Raw genomic sequence first — 15,408 nt, forward strand, 5'->3', positions numbered from 1 at the left:
CCTTTAACACTCCTTTCATTTTATATTCCTCCTTAATTCCATCTCTTATTTAATTAGGATTTGCCCGTGCAGTTTAAGTGGTACACAAGTGCCTCTGCCAAAATCGCTACATCAGAGTAATAAGGAAAGACACATTCATTTAAACAGCGCAGAGTGTCACTGCTAATTTATCTCCAAAGCCTAAAGCTCCAATCAGGAATCACAGTAACTGGGCAGCCAGTGGCAGGGTCACAGCGGAGACAGAAGCCTTTAAGTAACAACAGCACAGCCACTAAATCATACACCATGCTTTTTTAGCATATGCTCTGTTAATAAGATTAGTTCAAGCAATGAGTTCGCTGTCATGGTGTTTTATAATTTACCTTTTTGGGGCTAGAATGGAAGAAAAGTTCTCCTGCCAGTCACCTTGTCACAGTATCAGTATCAGGGTCAAACCCAGAACTTGTGTCTCATAATGGTTTCTTTACACCCATAAAAAAAAAGGTCTAACTGATATTCATTCTTTTGCTGTCTTTTACAGGACCATCCATTTATCACACAATACGATGACGGGAATACCGAGGTAGTGTCCATGTGGGTGTGTCGGAGCTTGGAGGACCGCAAATCCCAGCAGGCTCAGGGGCTAATGTAAGGAGCCGTGATACAACAAGGACCCTTTCTTTTTTTCTTTCTATCAAGTGCCACTGAGTGTACAGAGGTTTAATGGCTGGACTTACTTGAAGGAGACCACCTATAAACAAACTCCAGAGTGCATATGAACCTTATTTTTTTGATGGATCCAATAACTCCAAATCTTTATTTTTGTTTTACTATATATATATTTGTTTTTGAATGCTTGTGCAAATTGCAGTATAAATATTTCAGGCTTCCGAATGACTCTCATCATTTCCGTAGCAGATGGCCCATGAAGAAAAAGCTTTTTAATAGGGTTGTTCCAGGATAAACTAGGACACCTCATAATGCAGAGTAAACGTTTTGCATTCCGAGCCCTTGTCGGAAAGACTTTGGGCTACTGATCAAAAGGTTGTGAGGTAAAAAAAATCTCCACACTGCCACAGATTTTAAGTCCTCGTGCAAGATCTTAACCATTATCTCTTCAGTCGTGTCTTGTTTCAGTTGTACATTGGATTGGATAAAAGCAGCAGCCAAATTAGTAAGAGAGAGTAGATTTTTACTGAACAGGCAATCGGATATGATGCCCATGAGAAAAGGAAAGGCCTCAGTCATTAATGTAGGAGTGTACTGCATGTGGCACATTGCTCTTAAATTGCTTTGTGACACAGTTGCTGTTTAATATCAGGGTCACGTTGGTTTAAATGTAGCTTTCGTTTATATTTTGTGCACTAAATTTATTTGAAAATTTCATTGGGCACTCACAAAAGGAACTGCAGGAGTCATCCGGATTAGGCAGAAATCTTCTAAGATTGTGTGTAATTGATCTGTAGTGCACCGTGTTCCCCTTCGAGTCACACTGAGGTCTCGTGCAATGTATAAACCACAATAACACACTTAATACTCTTATTCCAGTTTAGTGAGTTATTACAGCCACTTGTTTAACCTCGAGTGCACATAAAGATAGGTATTAATTCTTACTCTTTCAACTCAAATGACCTCGCTTATCTATTAGATATATTTAATTCAAATCAGCATCATCCTCCCTCTCCACTACAGCATGTAATCATTCCACAGCAGGGAGTAAATAATTTTTGCTCACTATTCTATTAACCACTGACAGCTGCCGACTAACATGCCTCATATGTTACAGCTGCATCAACCCACCACATCTGCCTGCTACTACAATACTCCGTGGGCCACTTAAAAGACGTTTTATGCCATAATGCACTTATTGTACTGCTGTGTTTTTATACAGCGTTACTTTATAAATGAAGCAGTGCTTTAGGCACATATTATGCATCCTGCACCACTTGGACATGAAAGGTGTTGCAACAGTTAATACCTGATGAGATTTCAGTGGAGAAATTGAGCGGTAGAACATTATACTCAAAGTAAGTATAAGACTTGAAGGGTTAAGGTTTTTTTGCCAAATGTTACCGAATGCATCCAAATATCTTACATTGTTTATGATGTCTTTGTTCAGGTTTTGATTTTAATTCCTACTCAAATGCACTGTTACCGTCTTCTCTTTATTCCTTTTTTTTTTTTTTTTTTTTTTTAAAGAACTATGTGTTTCACTGGTGGCACATGAGTCTCATTTCACATTGCTTTGGATGTTTGCACACCTTCAACATTTCCTAAGTAAATGAAACATTCAGAATGTTGTCTCTCTCTTGATGCCCCTATAAACACCTCACTTCATTCTCTTAATATAAAGAACTGCACTTCAAGCCATTAAAGGGCCATTTTAATGTGTGTAGTAGAAAATGCTTTCTGTGAAGAAATCCAAAAGTGTCCCTTATGCTTTTTTAACTGCGTATTTATTTGTCTAAATGCATTCGTAGGTGCACAAACAACACAAGCCTGGTCATTATTGTGAAAAATTGTGTGACATTTATTTTTCTCTATTACCTGAAATGTGTTGGTATTACTTTATTCTGGGAAAATAATATCATTAGCAATACTTTAGGCTTATTATAAAGCACAGCTAAGTTTACATTGAACTTTGATATTGTTTAGAGCATTTTTTTTAGCATGTTGAAAGTTTAGATCTTTAAGGAGGGGAAAAATATTTGAGGATCTTTTAAAAAGTCAATTTGTCAGGATTGTCACACATTTGTTAAATCTGTGTTTGGTATAAATTCCTATAATTGAATGTGTTGGGTTTTTTTGTTTGTTTTTTTTGTTTGTTTGTTTGTTTTTTTTTTTTGTATTTTTATGCTTACCAAATCTGTTACATAATGTGTATTGTTTAGGAGTCTTGCCTATTTTTATGATGATTATAAAATTTTATACATTACATGAAAGTTATACAAAATATTCATCTTCTGGGCAGTTCACATCCCTGGGCAGTTTAACAGACAATCAACAAAGTAGCATGTGTTTTTTTAAGTTGGAGGAAACCCTAAACGACAAGAAGAATGTGCACAGAAACTCCATACAGACTGTAACCCAAGTTTATGATTGAACCTGTATCACTGGACCTGTGATCCCGGTAGCAGTCATTCCTGCTGCACAACAGAGATGTCCTAATAGTATCTTGTCACCTAAAACATCTGTAAAGATACTGATGAGTGTTGTGATTCTTTTTAAATAATTACAGCTCAAAAACAAAATGTATTGCAGTTCACATCCAAGTAGCTGCTTTTATTTCTATATTTTGAGTCATTGCCAAGCCACTTCTCATATATACGCTTAAAGGCATGCCTCCTGTTGTGTGCAATTTATGTAAGCTGCTATACTGTTGCTTTGATTGATGGGTGACCAACCCCTGACCTCAGTATCTTCCTTTGCTCATGTTGTTGGACATTTACATATTTATCAAGGGCTGCCAAAAATCTAAATTAATATACTGACAGCAGAGTAACCAGTTAAGTATTGTAATATCTTCCATACTATAAAACAACACGTAATCCAGTACAATTGCTTGTTTGACTGATGGTTTTTTAATCAAAGCAACAGAATTGATGCAGGATGCTTCTTACCCAATTATAGTAATGTGGAAGTCTTGGGTTTTGCACACAACACACTACCTTTTAATGTGTAACTCAAAGGTTTAACCACGTCGCCAATGCAGCTAGATCAACCAGCTCATCCTGACTCAATGCAATTTATCAGTGAAACTTAATTCACTGGAAGATCAATTGATTGAATCAATGCAAGCTAGTTTAGCTAGTTAGGCTGAGGCTAGGTGCGGTGTTCAAATTCTGCTACCGCTTAAGTGCCATTGTTGAGTCCTTGTACAAGATCCTTTAACCTTCACCTCAGTTGCATTATGTCGCTTTTTTCGCTCTCATCAGCCAAATGAGCAAAGGTACTGAACTGTGTGTTATTTTGTAGTATGCGAGATGCCGCAGTACTTTACTGTAAATCTGTGGTACAGTTGTTCAATGTCAATTTTACAGTCATTTCTGGACAATTAATAAAATCTACAGCCATTTTTATAGGAGTTTTGGCAGTTCCTGATAAATGAATGTGTAAATCTCAGACAAAAGCATTTACATGACTGAAGGGAGATCTCAAGATGAAGATCAAGTTGCTTACTGAAAATTGTGGTCGTTGTGCCAAGAGATTTCTATCAAAATAACTGTATTTTTAGTATTATTAAGTGTTTAAGTGCTAGTTTTTATTGACGCCACCTAGCGTCTAGAAAGAAAGTGACTGCCTTAAAAGGACAAAAATTAAGTTAGATTTCAAAAAAAATATGACCATAAACCGAGTGTATTTACGGCGGGCAGCGTTTTAAGCCCTCTCAGGCCTTCAGCTTTCCCAAACCGGTCCGGTTCGATTAGCGCGCACGGGCTGGAAGAACGGAGACGCCGCGTGTCAGCGCTATTACCAAGATCCTTTTATCAATGTCCAGTAATTAAAATGTCACCACTTAATTTTCGGGCCACGGAGAACCTCTTGTAGCAATCCTTTTCCTAATAAAAAAAAAAAACAGTAATCGAAACGCTATTTTCACTCGAAACAAAAAAGGTTGCAGCCAGGCGACTTAAGGAGTGTCAGGGCGAAAGAGATCAATATGAACGGAGCTGATTGATCTGGTGCTAAAGTGGAATTTATTTGGGGTCATGTGGCTTTTAGACGCTGCTGATAGAACTGGTTACTGTACTACATTGGCTTTCATCTGGTACGGTTATTAAACGTCTCCCTCTGAATGACTCTGGCACTGATTTATGTGCCAATCTCTGGTGTGACCTCCAGAAACTAGACCTTGTGCTTTTTTTTTTTTTTTTTTTTTAAATAACCTGCTTGTTTTCCCTTTAGCTCTCAAGTGCAGGTCGTGTAGCTATTGTCTGGATTAAGCCTTTTTTTCTCATATTTTTAGGTTTCAGTTTCTTTTAATCCTCCATGTTGTTGTCTGTAATATGGTATGGAGAAAGTATGGAGAACTCTGAACAGTAAGTGGACGTGAAGTCTCCATATGAGTGGCTGATATGAGAAGGAAGGGTTAGGGTTCTCCTGAGACCTAAGAAGGTTCCCTACTCCACTAGTCAAAACACTCAGAGCACTGAATGCTCTTAAAATGATCAGATGTTTCTCCTCTTATAAGTCGGTTTTTGTTGTTGTTGTTGTTGTTATTGCTCTAGACCAGCTTGCTGAAATGAATTCTAATAGTTATTGTATCATTTAAGACATAGTATATTATCTGAACTGGATCTGGATTAGGGATTAATATAAAGTAGAGCATCTGCACATTAAGTAAATTCCTTAATAGCAATGATTTAATTATTAATTTGTCTGCCACAATAAACATGTGTAACAACTAAAAATATATGCATTTAAAGTAGAATCTATAAGCTCCTTATCCAATAAGTCTATCATAAAACAAATCTTAATTAGCGAGCACATTATGTTCTAAAACACCTCGATGTACTGCAAATTATTTCCTTGACCTTTTCCCCCAACATATTGTATCACTAACTCGTTTATTCATGTATGTAATATAATATCTAGTATTAATGAACTAATAATGCCAGATGTTTCTGAAATACAATATTTATCCTATTGATTAAAATGTGCCCTAAACAACCATTGATTACTTAAAAGCATGTCACAATCATGTCGTGTTGCAAACAAAAGGACTGCAAGTTAAACTAATCTTAACCTCGTTGTTGCTAATTATTAATAAGGAAAAAAGGAGCAGCACAGAAATAGCCAACGGTATATGAGCCACTGTAAGACTTACACTACAGAAAGGTTCAGACGTCGGTATATTGTATCTATATCATTTAATCATTTGTATAATATATGAAAGCTATGCAGCAAACAGCCAGTATCACTGTAACTGGAAAAAGAAACAGAATATTGGGGGTTAAAAAGTGGACATGACCACATTAATTTATGTCCAAATAGCATAGATTGTAGGTGCCCTACTTATATGATAATATAATAAACAGCATATATTTGTAGTATTATATATATATATATATATATATATATATATATATATATATATATATATATATATATATATATATATATATATATATATAATCATATTTTCTCTCACCACACAGTCTCCGATAGTATTATATAATACTACAAATTTCATATATGTTAAAGTAAAGTATATGTTATATATATATATATATATATATATATATATATATATATATATATATATATATATATATATATCCTCAAGTGAAATACTACAAATATCATGTATGTTAATTAAAGCAGGACACACACACAGACACACACACACACACACACACACACACACACATATATATATATATATATATATATATATATATATATATATATATATATATATATATATACATATATATATCATATTTTCTCTCTCACCACCCAGTCTCCCCTTCATAAACGGTAACCGTGCCGCAGTCAGCCTGTGCTCTAAATAATTAACAGGGAAGGAATAATTACAGTGTGAAATTGTAATTATTGTTGGAGCAGAGCGAAGCCTCTTGTATGGTGAAAGAGGACGCGCTCAGGTCCGAGTCGGGTTAAAGTTTCGCTCACCATCAATATTGCATTAAGCTCAGGCGGGTGGCCCCGCGACACTTGGCACGTTTTACAACCATCCAGTCTCTGTTAGTGACCCCCAGATTAAATTACATAAAACAATGCAGACATAAATATATGCATTTTTTTATATGCTTTTATTTCCAATAAACTATCTTAAACGCAGTTTAATTAATTAGCGGGGTAATTTGTGTAGGCTAATAATAAATAAATTCCTCATTTTATGTTGTATACTATTTTAAATCAAAAATGTAATGAGTCTATTTTTTATGCCTTGAACATACATCTTTCACCTAAACGTGAATATAGTACAACTTTAAGATAGGTTAAGCTGTTGTAAATGTGAATAAATTAGTTTTGAATGCTTTAACAAAACACACTACATTCATATATCTACATAGTAAAAAAGTGCACATTTGTACCAGCTTAGAAAACGAAGGAAAGATGTAATTCAGCTTCATACCTGTGATTTAAAACGCTTTGGATGCTGATTGTCTATTTTTATACTTAGTTTAAACATGCACATTGTAATTCTATGCACTGGGTCTTCTGCTGAAATAAAACTGCTGCTAATTTGATATTACTGAATTTAAATACCAAACAGATTCATCGAGAAAACTGAACATTCTTCGTTTTCTCTTTAGTTTTTAACATAAACTACACTAATAACAATAATGCATACTAATGCATGCTAATTATATCTAATTTATCTTTAAACATAATATGAGCGGACTATTTAATGAAGACCCTGTTTCATGGATATCATGTCCCCTCGATATGTCTTAATTTTTCTAAAAGAACACTTTTCCACTTTGATGCAATGCTAACTTCGTCATGACTCGCTATCTGTGCGTCACTTTTTTAGTTGGGGTTAACTGAAGGGCATTGATCTGGCTTTAAATAGTTAATGTGCTCATATAGGGTTCCACCACTTCCCTCTGCCGATTGCTATAATATATCAGTGTTTGTACACGGGACCTGCTCTCACTGGCGTGTGTGGTAAACAAATGTGCAGCGTTTACCTATAGGGCACTGCTTGGGGAACGGCAGGACGCGAGACCGCACGCGCAGTTTAGGCAAAGTGCCCCTGGGCGACCGGTAGCCCGGGGGCAAAGTTTCAATGCAAATTCGTAATGAAAGACTTGTGAGACTCATGTCAGTGCAACGCGCACAAATATTATATATTACATTATATATAATATTAACAGTGGAGGAGTAAAAATAACCACTGTACATTGGACATTTATTGTTTATATATATTGAAGCGTTGTCCTTTATGGGCTGTATGAAATAATAAATAGTTTATTTGGTTGGTAATTTAATGATCTTATATGATAATAATAATAATAATAATAATAATAATAATAACAACAATAATAATAAGTATTATTATTGTTATTATATTTGTGAAATCTGATACTATATATATATATATATATATATATATATATATATATATATATATATAATTCTATATCAAATTGTATTATTGTTTTATTATAATAATAATAATAATAATAATAATAATAATAATAATAATAATAATAATGTATGACTATTCTTTCTATCTCTCTATTAATCTGTCTGTTTGTAGTAAAACTGACGTCGTGCCGATTGTCTCCATTTGTCCCTGCGCTGAAAGGGTTAATATTCCGCGTGGCTCCTGCCTCTGTGGGTGTGTCTTGTCCTTATTTTCGTCTGTTCCCCTCATTCAGTCTGACAAGAAGTGGTCCGGACTGGCAGGCGGTCGCTCGATGCTCTGTGCTTGAGACGAATGGAAATGTTTGCCCTACTACTCTGAGAGAGAGAGAGAGAGAGAGAGAGAGAGAGAGAGAGAGAGAGAGAGAGAGAGAGAGAGAGAGAGAGATAGGAGACTCTACTTACTGCGTTTCTCTCATTGCGTTCTTGGACATCTGGAGGACGGTTATTGCTCTGCTACTTTCAATAAGTCTGCGAGATCCTCATTCAATCTTGCTTTCGTTTCGTTAAAAAAAGGTCAGTGTTTCTTACTATAATCTGCATATTATTACAAGTGCATTATGGTAGTGTGAATATCTTCATCAGCTCATATTCATCACTGCGACAACTCAGTATTTCGGTGTAAAGAATTTGCATGAACGTGAAAAGGCGAACTGTTCAAACTGATCAAAATTCGTGGTCATATCAGATGACAATATGACCAGACTCATAGAGACTTTTATAGAGTCTTAATGATTCGAGATCTGGCTTTGACTGACTGGCTGCTTTAATCAACCAGAGACGATTTTCCTCATTTTAGCCATTTGTGTTATTATTATCATCTGTGTAAGGCACGTTTAGTGAAATCAGTGTTGGACCTAGACAAGTTTAATTTCTAGTATTTTCTACATAGAAAAATTAGTTTTTTTTAATAGTATTAACAATAGTCAGCTTAAATAATATTCCATTAGGAAGGCATGTGATATTCATTTATAATATGTCATTGTGTATGAATTACATGAAGTAATATGTCAGGTGTATAAACTTAACCCAGAAAATCATTAAAAAAAGAAGAGGTCTTTACCCAGAAGTAGGAAATATATTATTATAATGTTGTCTGTTTGTTATTATTATTATTATTATTATTATTATTATTATTATTATTATTATCATCATCATCATCATCAGTAGTAGTATTGTTAATAGTAGTAGTGTCAATTATCATCATCATAATAATGCAAAAAGACAGCAATAACAACTACAATAATGTTATAATAATATCGTCGAGCGTTTTTTTTTTGACTATTGGCTTATTTATGCTACTAAGCTTAAGTAATAAAAAATTATGTTAAAGCAAAATTAGGTCAAATTATTAGTGCTAATAACAAATTATTGTTAATACCTACAATGTTAATTAACTCTACACAGTGCTCGGTTGATATATGTTTTAAGAAACTAACATTTACGCTGTAAACAAATCTGTGTTTTAGAGGCAAAATTTTAATGCTAATTTTTTTCTAGATTTCTAGGGAATGGAGTCGATAAGCGCGCCGCTGGCTTCGGGACAGGACGCCAGCTCTCCGCCGCACTCTAAAAGGGACGTGTCTCCTTTCTCCGGCGGCGGCGCGTCGCTGAAACCCAACCAAGTGAGCGAGACGTCTCTGTACGGTGTGCCCATCGTGTCTCTGGTCATAGACGGTCAGGAGCGCCTGTGCCTAGCCCAGATCTCCAACACTCTGCTGAAGAGCTACAGCTACAACGAAATTCACAACCGGCGCGTCGCTCTCGGTATAACGTGCGTGCAGTGCACACCGGTGCAGCTGGAGATCCTGAGACGAGCCGGTGCCATGCCCATTTCCTCGCGCCGGTGCGGAATGATTACCAAACGGGAGGCAGAAAGGCTCTGCAAGTCGTTTCTGGGCACTCATGCACCTCCAAAACTGCCCGAGAACTTCGCGTTTGACGTCTCGCATGAATGCGCGTGGGGCTGCAGAGGCAATTTCATCCCAGCCAGGTATAACAGCTCACGAGCTAAGTGCATCAAGTGCGCGTACTGCAGCATGTACTTCTCCCCAAACAAGTTCATATTCCACTCCCACCGCACGCCTGAGTCCAAATACACACAGCCAGACGCAGCGAATTTTAATTCCTGGAGGCGCCACCTGAAACTTGCAGACAAGCAAATGCCCGATGACATCTCTCACGCGTGGGAGGACGTGAAGGCCATGTTTAACGGGGGCAGCAGAAAAAGGACGATGCCTGGAAGCGGGTGCGATATGTCGCCTCTCAAAACACATGGCCCGGGCCATGTCAGGCAAGCCGCTTCTCCAGAAATCCCGCACAAAACCCTGCGCTGCGACAATGAGCGCGCAAATCTCGGCCTCACCAACGGCACGCGCAATTACCCGGTTATTCCAGTGCCCAGCAAAAGCTTTAGCATGCTCCAGAAAATCCCACCGCCCCTCTTCCCACATCCGTACGGCTTCTCTCCGTTCGGATTGTGTCAAAAGAAAGACGACAGCACAAACGAGCAAAGCAAGACCGGCGTACCGGGTGTGTTTTGGGCCGGGACTAAGGACAGTCTGTATCCGTCATTTCCAATGTTCTGGCCCACGACGGGCGCTCTGCCTCTGCCACCGTATCCGCACACACAGCAAAAGCCGCATGAGCTCACCGCAAGCCGTCAGAGTGAGACAGATGTTGCTGAACACGAGCGTCCAAGAAGCAGCACTCCCAGGGACAACGAACGATGCTCGAGCTCACAGTCTCTCGAGGACAAATCTGCCGACGAGCTGAGGTCGACTGAGGGTCACGCAACGTCTCCTCCACGGAAGTCTAACTACATTTCTGCGTTTAGGCCCGTCGTTAAGGACGCAGAGAGTATAGCCAAGCTCTACGGTAACCGAGACGCGTACCCGGGGCCGCATGCGGGTCACCTGTCCCCGGACTTTGTCAGCGAGACTTCCAGCTACAGGTCTGCCTCACCGGAAGTTGACAGCGGGGGGGAACCGGAAGTGGACGTGGAGTCCAACCAGGAGACCCATGACGATGACGAAGAGTCCGTTCAGCTGTCTGTGGAGGACCGACAGAGTCCATTCAGGCAAATCGTGTCTCGAGGGGGACACGGAGAGGAAGTGAGGGAAAGCAGAGAGGAAGAGGAGGATGAGGAAGAGGACAGACATGAGGAAATGGATGAAGACAGGCTGATTGACAGAGTGCCAAAGAGTAACGACACTCCAACATATGATGTGAGTATAACAGAGGAAAAAAAAGAATAAAAAATCTACCTGATACCGTATATGAACTTATGGTAAGAATGTTGGAATGTTGTCGCAGGTTTGTTACTCCGGAGTCTATCTTTCTTTTAAAGGTATTTAGGATAGTTTATGGGCCTTAAGTCATTTATTTTATACTCACAATTGCAGGTGTAAAGAATATACAGAGTAAAGTTTATATATATACCTATACCTATATATATAAGAAAGAGAGAGAGAAAGAGAGCGAGAGAAAGAAAGAGATAGAGTGAGAGAGAGAGAAAGAGAGAGTGAGAGAGAGAGAGAATAAGAGAGAGAGAGAGAGAGAGAGAGAGAGAGAGTTAAAATACATTTAATTAATCATTTATAAGATTGTGAAACCATTTTTGAGTGTATATTGGCAATTAATTTGAAATTATTTAACTACTGTTTTTAAACGTCGGTGTCACTGCGTTTCTATAAAATATAATTAAAAACTATAGTCCTTTATTTAACACGTTTATAGTCCTCATCATGCACGTCAGAGAGTGATATTTATTGCCCTGTCCACGTGTTTATTCTCTAAAACAAAGAAAAGGGGAAAACAAAGACCTAATTCTCCTAAATTGAAACTTTAGTATAAATAGCCAAATGTAATTTATTTGGCCTACGGGCATGAACGTGTTTGTGAAAAAGGCTCCCCAGGGACCTCAGAGCAAATTACTCTCTCTGTCATTTCCACTGTTTCCAGTTTAACTTTCAGTATGAACAATTTAGCTTAATGCGGTGTCTGATATTGGCGGATCATTTGTGGATTTGAGTACTAATGATAATCTGCACCTCCTCTTCAAAAGAGGGCAAAATAAGAAGATTGCACATAATTGGGGTTGTGTTTGTTTGTAATTAGGTGCTTTGGTTTTGGTTTTGGCAGGTGTGTGCTGCTGAAAAGGACGCAGGGCTTTCACTAACCTCTCCTCCTGTTCCAGCACCAAAATATCCACCAATCCAAGAATCACACAGTAAAACCTTTTTCCTTACGTTTTGTCCAAACCTTACACACACACACACACACACACACACACACACACACACACACACACACACACACACACACACACACAATGCATAATGTCTAGATTAGCATTCAACACTGCGAAATTAATTTGACATTTGTTTTATTTATACTGTGATCTTATTCACATATTATTCATTTTGTGCCACCAGATTCACACAGATTCAGTCAATCTGCTGTGCTTGAGGATGATTGGGAATCTCAGAAATCCTGTCACGACCAAATGAACGTTTCTAAAGAAGCTGAGAGTGAGTAGCTGTTTTCTTGCTTCCTGCTTTCTATTTCATTTGATCTGAATGTCACTATAATGTATTCAGATGAGAGTCTCTGATCTCTGAATTAATATCTCTGCATATTTTAAGCTCTTGCCCTTGTTGTTGTTTTTTTTCCAGTTGAAGGTGCATCCAGGACTGATGGCAGGTTTCATTTAATTGAAAAAGATATCGAGCACATGGCGAAAGGTGAGGGATTAGGAATAATAAATAAACTTAATAATAATAAACTTAATAGTAATACGCAATAATATTTTATAACATCTATTTAGCAATTTAGGATATATTTGCTATATTTGGGTAATTATTCTTATTATATCTATTATTTCCTTTAATACAGATTATATAATTGTCTATATATAAATATAATCTGTATCAAAGAAAATAATAGAAATAAATATATATAAATAATATAAAATAAATGTATATATATATATATATATATATATATATATATATATATATATATATATATATATATACACAAACATATTCATATCTTTATTATATTCATATCTTTTTATATATATATAAAATAAAGATATAATAAAGAAAATAATAATTAAAAAATGTATATATATATATATATATATATAAAGAAACATTTCAATAGTTATAAATAAATGAATTTGCGTTAAGAAATGAAAAGTGAAATGAAAATCTGTAGAATTCAGGCCATGGTGTCGAATTCATTGTCGTTTTTCCAGTTTTGTTCCATGCCCTACGGTGATTTCTTTTAAATTTAATTATTATTATATTTTTTTTATTATTAAATGTCTAGTTTTTGTGTTATTTTTTAAGCAAAAGAGAAAATAAAACCACTGTGCATTATTCCAAAACGCCCTTGAACTGCATACGCATTAGCTGAGTCGCGTGCACACAGCCCGAGGCTGCGGGCCTCGTTATTACCGGGAGCTCGCGCGCCGCAACACTGCAGCAAGCGCGTGACTCCTTTCTTTAGGAACCGATCGTTTTCCGTAATGCATATTTAAAAGCATATAAGCATGACATGAAAATGCGTTAAAAAGCTTGGTTTTAATTATAACACATGAAGTTCTTTTGTTGTTTTTCCGAAGGCCATCTCTCTGTAGCAGTGATAATGGTCTATTAATTAATTAGTTTTTTTTTGCTCTCTCATAGAGGAACTCCAAAAACAGCTGGTGGAGCAAATGGAGCTTAGGAAGAAAATGGAACGGGAGTTTCAAAATCTCAAAGGTAATTTAGATCAAACTGGGATATTTCATGACCACTAAAGATTTAACTGGTTTAACTAATGGTTTGACTTTTTTTTTTGAGTAGTGACTCTGTGCATGTTGACTTTACCAGATAATTTTCAGGACCAGATGAAGAGGGAGCTCTCTTATCGAGAGGAAATGGTGCAGCAGCTGCAAATAGTCAGAGGTGAGCACTGAAGTTAGGAGATAAAATGTTATGACGCGTAAAAGTCACACTTGCATATTTTTTTTTTAAATTAATTTATTTTATTTTTTGTGGCAAAAACTGAATTGAACAAATCATGGAGCATCATTAGGTGAATAAAAATAGAAAAAAATATACTATTTGTGTGAATTAAGGTGAATTGAATTGAAGTAAATGAAAATGTATTGAACCAAAATTTTGCACCCTGGGTCCAGGAAAAACTTTATTTATTTATTTAGATGTGATGGATAAAGATACTTGATTTGACTTAATAAAAAAATATATATGAAAACACTATGAATGGCAGCTTATAGGAGATAATTGGCAAATAATTTTCATTACATCTTGTTGGGCAATTGAGAATTTTATCTATTTTTTTATCACTAAGTTACACAACCCCTTTTTCGTTTTTATTAATTTTTTTATTTTTTTATTTTTAATTGTAGACACTTTGTGCAACGAGTTGGATCAAGAGAGAAAGGCTCGATATGCAATTCAGCAGAAGCTTAAAGGTAATTTCTATGAATACCTGAAAACCCAACATCAAAAATTCATACCTGGAGACCCTGAGAACCTAAAAACAAATAAGTGATAGAAGAAAATAAAACGCAATAAGAGCAAATAAATATGCAAGTGTTACTTTTCATTCATGATAATTTGCTGATTGTGTAAAAATATATGAATAATGAAAAAGCGTTTTCTAAAAGCATCACAGCAAAAATAGAGTGAGCGTCATGATGAATTGCCTTTTCTTTGGTTTTCTCACCTGTAAATGTAGAACTAAATTCTCTTTTTCCCTAGAAGCTCACGACGCTCTACACCACTTCTCCTGCAAGATGCTCACTCCACGCCACTGCACAGGGACGTGCACTTTTAAACCACCTCTACTGCCACCTTAATCAAAATTCCCACACTGGAGGACCACGATGGATTCTACACACATGAAAACCAAAAGACCTCTTCAATAAATTTAAAAGCACTGAACTTCCGAGGGCTGAAAATGTGCAACCTTCTCAAAAGATCTAACTGCATCTCCTGAGTTCTGCTAAAAATAGACATGAAATGGACATGAATGATTCTTCACTGAATCGAGCAAGCCAGCTGAGCGATGAGATGAGAGTCAAAGAGTGGAATTGTTCTCAATATATGTACAATAGAATATTATTATGAACTCGATCCATTTTTTTTCTTCTTAAAACGCCACAAATACATAAAGTGGATCTGTGCAATGAATTGTGAAAGCTCACATTCTTAAATGGTCACTATTTGTGTGTTTTTATGTTGTATTTATTCCAAATTGATTCACTGATGTGCTCTCCCACATGGATTGTATCTGTAT

General features: G+C 36.6%; 2 protein-coding genes across 9 annotated transcripts in view; both read left to right on the forward strand.

The window, feature by feature from the left end:
- Positions 1-4,058, forward strand: part of map2k5 (mitogen-activated protein kinase kinase 5) — a 52,787-nt gene extending 48,729 nt beyond the window's left edge. The window contains exon 22 of the mRNA XM_060859345.1: positions 521-4,058. Within this exon, the coding sequence (XP_060715328.1) occupies positions 521-631 (111 nt within the window). The 3' untranslated portion in view covers positions 632-4,058. The remainder of the gene's footprint in view (positions 1-520) is intronic.
- Positions 4,059-9,598: 5,540 nt separating this feature from the next.
- skor1a (SKI family transcriptional corepressor 1a) lies at positions 9,599-15,075 on the forward strand. Of its 8 annotated transcripts, none has more exons than XM_060859353.1 (8): positions 9,599-11,321; positions 12,238-12,325; positions 12,531-12,626; positions 12,771-12,839; positions 13,791-13,865; positions 13,977-14,051; positions 14,516-14,581; positions 14,871-15,075. In XM_060859353.1, the coding sequence occupies exons 1-8, from the start codon at positions 9,606-9,608 to the stop codon at positions 14,966-14,968; spliced, it is 2,283 nt and encodes a 760-aa protein (XP_060715336.1). In that variant the 5' UTR covers positions 9,599-9,605; the 3' UTR covers positions 14,969-15,075. The 8 variants fall into 8 exon arrangements, with proteins under 8 accessions (XP_060715336.1, XP_060715337.1, XP_060715342.1 ...); XM_060859354.1 differs by having other exon boundaries at positions 14,874-15,075; XM_060859359.1 differs by having other exon boundaries at positions 13,988-14,051; positions 14,871-14,997.
- Positions 15,076-15,408: the final 333 nt, after the last annotated feature.

Source organism: Tachysurus vachellii, chromosome 23 (assembly GCF_030014155.1).
Source record: "Tachysurus vachellii isolate PV-2020 chromosome 23, HZAU_Pvac_v1, whole genome shotgun sequence".
Classification (NCBI taxonomy): domain Eukaryota; kingdom Metazoa; phylum Chordata; class Actinopteri; order Siluriformes; family Bagridae; genus Tachysurus; species Tachysurus vachellii.